A 5,810-nucleotide genomic window follows, 5' to 3' on the forward strand; every position below is an offset into this window, starting at 1 on the left:
AGAGAGCTCACCTCTGACACTGCCCAGAACACTGGGATCCAGAGGCTAGAGTGTCCAGAGACTAGGATAGAACCAAACATGACTGACCAAAAAAAAAAAAATCAATGAATTGATTCCTAATGGTATTCAGCTATACTCATAGATCAGTATCTAGTTCAATTATCACCACAGAGGCTTCATGCAGCACCTGAAGGAAACAGATGGCGACCCAAAGGCAAACATTAGACCAAGCTCAGGAAATCCCGGTGAAAAGAGGAAGGACTGTAGGAACCAGAAGGGTCAAGGACATCACAAGAAAACCCACAGAATAATCTAACCTGGGCTCATAGGAGCTCATAGAGACAACAACCAGAGAGCCTGCATGGGACTGACCTAAGCCTTCTGCATATATGTGACAGTTGTATCTTCTTGTGAACTCCTAACAGTGGGAACTGGGGCTGTCTTTGACTCTTTTGCCAGCTTTCAGGACCCTATTCCTCATACTGGGTTGCTTGCACAGCTTTAATATGAATGGAGATGCTTTGTCTTACTGCAACTTGATATGCCAGGCTTAGTTGGTATCAATGGGAGGCCTACCCTCTTCTGTAAAGAAACAGAGGAGGAAGGGCCAGAGGGGAGGCGACGGGAGGAGAGAAGGGAAGCAAACTGTGGTCAGGATATAAGAAACTATTCATTTTTTAAAACAAAGAAAATAAAAAAAGAAAATAATTGCCTAGTGTATGTGTTTATTTAACCTCTGTATAAAGTATTCTAGAGAAATGTTCAAATGCTCTCTCAATTTGAAGTTTTAATATTCCCTGCAACACAAAGAGGGCAAGACCCTCATAATATATCATCATTTTTGTTGGAGATCATTACTAGACGGGGTATTATGTGTAAATTCTGACAGATATTCTATTTTAAAAATCTAACATCGATTTTTCTCACAGTGATCATTGTGTGTGTATGTGTGTGTGTGAGTGGGGGGGGTTCTTTGGTACTGGATCTTACCAAGGAAAATGCTTTAATTTCTACTCCTGTGCCTAGATGGACCAAGCCAACTCTGCATTCAGTGTCTTCAAAGAAATACAGAGAACAGACCCTAATTTTCACTGCCAACTTCATTCCCAGCGGGGAAAACACAGACTTGTGACATTTGAAGGTTGGGTCATGAGATATTGTCCAAGTTTGACACAGAGTTCTCCTGAATTTCTGTACCTATCCTATTCTGCCAAATAACCTTAAAATCTTTTGTTAGTCCTCGTTGGGGAGCCTCTCTGAAACCCAGGTCCAAGTCGGGTCCTAGTTCTTGGAGAAATCTTAAAGGCAGTAATCCTTTTGCCATGCCTCCTAGTTGCAACTGTCTTCTCCTGTGGGGTGGACCCAGCTTTTTACGCCCACACATACCCCCCCCACTTCTGGGCCTGTACTAGCCACACCCAGGAGTACTGTGGAACATGCGCAGCCTGATGTAACAATTTTCGCACGTGGAATTGGGAGGTGCTTCTCAGTGGTTTCTGTTTGCAACGCTCTGATGATGGAGAGCAAGTACGTCTACTTCGACTTCGACTATTATGGGGTGGGCTTCTATGAGGAAGAAATAATGACCGAATCTCAGCAGAGGCTAGCTGCAGCAGCAGCCCGTAGATGCTACGGAAGAGGTGTACGAGTTCTGCATGAGCTAGGTGATACAGACTACGTGAACCGTGAATATGAACATCACTATTACCATGAAAGAAACAAAACACGGGCCATCCCCAGTGAGCCTGGACGGGGAAAGCTTGGTGGGCCTGGGAAAGCCGCTGGAGCAGTTTCTCAACCCTCCAACAAGCGACGTGTGAAACACAAGTTCACCTACAGGCAACTTTGTGAACTGGACAGAGTTTTTCGAGAAACCCAGTATCCTGATGCATTCCAAACGTATGTACATGCCTTTTAAAGAATCCACTCTTTTTTCCAGCACTTTGAGCTCCTTTGCCTTCTCCTAACCTCTTTTCTTCATTAAAAAAAATACTGGCCAGACAGTGGTGACACAAGCCTTTAATCCCGGCACTCAAGAGGCAGAGGCAGGAGGATCTCTGTGAGTTCAAGATCAGCTTGGTCTACAAGAGCTAGTTCCAGGACAACCAGAACACAGAGAAACACTGGCTCAACCTCCTCAGTAGCTGAGATTAGTTTGGTCCCTGGATTGGGCCTCCTTCTATTCTTGGCCCTGAAACTGCAAAATCTTCAGCTGAATTTATGGTGGGAGTGAGAAAGGTGGCCTCTGAGGCTAAAGGTCAAACCCTCCCATGCATTTTGGAAAAAGAAAAAGAAGCATAATGCTCCTGGTGGGGATTTCTTTCATTTTACAGTTGTTTTTTAAAAAGAAACCATCCGAACCAAGACAAAAGTGCAGAGCTTGCAGTGTTTTCAAAACTGTTTTGGGGAACAAGACCCTTGCGCTTTGCAATCATCCCTGACCCCCTCTCTAGCCTAATGCACCATTTTGTCTTTTCATCCAGAGTCTGACTGCTTTGGCTGGCACACAAAAGGAAATCATGGATTGTGCTTTGCGTCTATGGAGATATATCTCTTTACCTCTGGGTTTTAAGTCTTTGGTGGTATATACCAAGAAACTGAAATTCTGGCTACATTAATTCTATGTTTACTGCTTTGAACAGTTAGCGACTCTGTTCTCATGTGATTAAACAAATACAAAATACCATCCACAAGAAATCCTAGTTCTGGGGAGGTGAGGACATGACTGGTTCTGGGGGCCACAGTGAATATGAGACCAGGGACAGATAGTGTATCCAATAAAGTTGAAGCTGAAGAGATGGCTCATGGGGTAAAAGTGCTTAAAACAAGCCTGAAGATCGGTTTGTACTTGCAACCCAATTAGAAAGCACCAGAGGTACTGATGGGCACCTAAATCCCATCAGTCCTACAGGCAGATGGGAGACAGGCACAAGAAAACCACCACAACATGGTGAGCCAGGTAGACCTCGTAGGCAGCATAGCCTCAGAACAATAAGAAAAACCCAACCTCAACAAGGTCAAAGGGAAGAAGAGGCTTCAAAATTTAACACCCAAGCTCTAATAGATTTGGTCTTTAGAGCACTTGTGTATCCCCCTCGTGTGTGTGTGTGTGTGTGTGTGCGCGCGTGTGTATAATATTATAGAATATTATATATATATGATGACAAATCATTTTTATAGCAAAATGACTGCCATTCAAGCATGTCTTCCTGAATTTATACTCATACCCAATATCCACACAAAACAAGCATAGCTGCACAGAAAAAAATTGGACACTGCTGTAAGCAAATACATACAATATAGTCAAAACCCAGCCTGTTTCTCAACTCCAATTCCTTATTAGAACCGTACTTACTTTAACTATGTGTGTGAATATGACATACCTGAATATGTGGATGAAGAGGGAAATCTGGGAGTCTGTTCTCTCCTTCCCTAGTGTGAGGACCAGGGGTTGGAATCTCATCTTCAGGAGTACCATGGGGTCCCTTTACCCACCGAGTGATCTTCCTTGGCTATGCTATGGAGTTCTTAAAGCAATATTTAGTGTTTTGACAAGATGAAGTCACTTTTAAAGAGTCCTATCTGCAAGAAAAACTGATTAAATGAGAATTTATTGAACTGGGGTTAGGGATAACAAGATAAAAATGCAGAGAGGCCATATATGTGCACTCTCCTTCCCTCTCCCCATGTGGCAATGGCTAACCTCTGTCCCTTTCTCTCCACAGAAAAGCACTTGCAGAGCTCATTCATGTGGACGAATGCAAGGTGAAGGTCAGTAGAGGCACATCTCTGTGGTAGAGGAGAGGGGGACATGCTTGATCGTCCAGGCTGCCTGGTTTGCTTAGCCCTGAAATAACCACACAGAAACTGTATGACTTAAATCACTGCTTGGCCCATTATCCCTAGTCTTTTATTGGCTAACTCTCACATATTAGTTTAACCCATTTCAATTAATCTGTATATCGCCATGTGGCAGTGGCTTACCAGGAAAGATTCTAACCATTTTCCATCTCAGGCAGAGGATCCATGGCGCCTCTCTGACTCGGCTTTCTTCTTCCCAGCATTCAGTTCTGTCTTCTCCACCTACCTAAGTTGTGCCCTTTCAGATCAAGCAGTTTCTTTATTGATTAACCAATACAAGCAACACATAGAAAGAAGGACCTCCTGCACATCTCAGATCTGCTTCAGGACAGGCCTGGCCTTGTCTTCTACACCTGGAGTTCCTGGGTCTTTTTTGAATGTTTTGTGCAGGCATACAAGAGTTGGACTAATGTGCTCTTTGGAAGTAGAAAGTGTAGGGATAAGTCCCGCCCCTTAGGGGGCGTGTTCACCTCGGGCTAATGTTGGCCTATAAATATGGCAAGCATGCTCCCAACCAGCCCTTTCTGCTTTCCTGGTCTCCGCGGGAACGGTGGTTCTGTAAGTCTATTTTGCCATTACAGCTATATATATATTTACAATCTGTCTGCATTCGTTTACGCCGTTACAAGAAAGTGTTTGCAAAAGTAAACTCCAGCTAGTGTTTCTTCCCTGTTTCTGGAAGTAAAGGAATAGGTTTCCCCCAAAGGAAAGCAAAACCAAGAAACCGTATCTCCCATTTTCTGTGTGAGAGGAATTATGTTTATGTCTGTCTAAATATAGCAGATCGAGGTATAATTATGATGTATGCATGTCATACACACCTGCATGTCCCCTAATTAATGATGAACTATGTGTGACAAAAAGATCTTCTACATAATATTTCTGCCTGGAGTCATGTTGGCACTCAGGATTGCCATGGAAATACTTACATGATGGCAGGAATAAGAGTTAGTTGTTACTAACTGCTCAAAGAATGAGTGAGTAAATTTGGAGCAGGGATGGCTTGCCTTTCTACGAGGAAAATTGTTTAAGCAAGGTGAAAAGAATGTGGGACAAGAGCTGAAAAGCCCTTGTGGCTGGTTCTTCTGATTTTCTTTTGTAAGGTTTTAGTAAGATGGCTCAAAAAAAGGCAGCTCTGAATTTAAACTCCCCAGCTTGGTATCTTGTGTCAACTCTGAGATAGTGCTCCAAATCTTTCATTATGAAGAAAGCGATGACTGACAGGTTTGAAAGTCTGTCTAAAGAATGAGCCCGATAGAGTTCAGGCGTTGGCGGATAGCTTGTTTTTCCAAAGGCTTCTGCAGAAGAGTGGGCCTGTTGCTATGTGTGCTGAGTCTGTGTGTGGACAGTCTCTAGTGGTGGAAAGCAAGATTTCGTGGGCTATGACCACATCCTCCACCCTGGGTAATACTTGCAGTCTTGAAGTTTGCGAGGATTGGGAAACTCTGTTCTGTGGAGGGGAGAATGCCAGTCCCCTATAAAGTTGCGTGTGTTTTACCACCATAACATTAGTTACTCAGCATGATAACCCGGCCTCCATCTTGGTCTTATTTCAGGCTTGGTTTAAGAATAGGAGGTCTAAATACAGGAACAAGCAGATGGAATTCCTACTCAGCAGTGACACATCTGGTCCCTTGAACAACTTTCCACCCAAGAAGCATAAAGATCCCGAGAGTGCCTCTGTTGCTAAGGCATCACAACAGTTCCTCTTGTGCCAGTAATATCTTGGGCAATCCTGTTGGCCATGAAAACACTGTCTTGTCACATACAATAAAAATAAATACTAAGATTTACCAAAGCACTAATTGCATTTGTCATTCCATTTACATAGAATGAGACATTTTGTTCTGCTAATGGAAGCCAAAAGAGAAGTCCAAAGCTTGGAGAAATGACCTCTCTTCTACAGCAGCATAGGGGGATATGGTGACCATATACCTTTTATGTGCAGA

General features: G+C 43.4%; 1 protein-coding gene across 1 annotated transcript; it reads left to right on the forward strand.

Moving 5' to 3' along the window:
* Nucleotides 1-1,516: 1,516 nt before the first annotated feature.
* Nucleotides 1,517-5,582, forward strand: LOC121439880 (retinal homeobox protein Rx-A-like). Its single transcript, XM_041640496.1, has 3 exons — nt 1,517-1,899; nt 3,726-3,771; nt 5,418-5,582. The coding sequence occupies exons 1-3, from the start codon at nt 1,517-1,519 to the stop codon at nt 5,580-5,582; spliced, it is 594 nt and encodes a 197-aa protein (XP_041496430.1).
* The last annotated feature ends 228 nt before the right edge of the window (nt 5,583-5,810 follow it).

Source organism: Microtus oregoni, unplaced genomic scaffold (genome assembly GCF_018167655.1).
Source record: "Microtus oregoni isolate MIOR12 unplaced genomic scaffold, Mior012 000063F_ref0000156, whole genome shotgun sequence".
NCBI classification, from domain to species: Eukaryota; Metazoa; Chordata; class Mammalia; order Rodentia; family Cricetidae; genus Microtus; species Microtus oregoni.

What these genes read in the sequence shown, in the direction of transcription:
- LOC121439880 (XM_041640496.1), top strand. Translation starts at nt 1,517, where the DNA reads ATGGAGAGCAAGTACGTCTACTTCGACTTCGACTATTATGGGGTGGGC. An exon ending in TATCCTGATGCATTCCAAAC is followed by an intron (nt 1,900 to 3,725) that starts GTATGTACATGC and finishes TTCTCTCCACAG; the next exon opens with AAAAGCACTTGCAGAGCTCA. An exon ending in TGGACGAATGCAAGGTGAAG is followed by an intron (nt 3,772 to 5,417) that starts GTCAGTAGAGGC and finishes GTCTTATTTCAG; the next exon opens with GCTTGGTTTAAGAATAGGAG.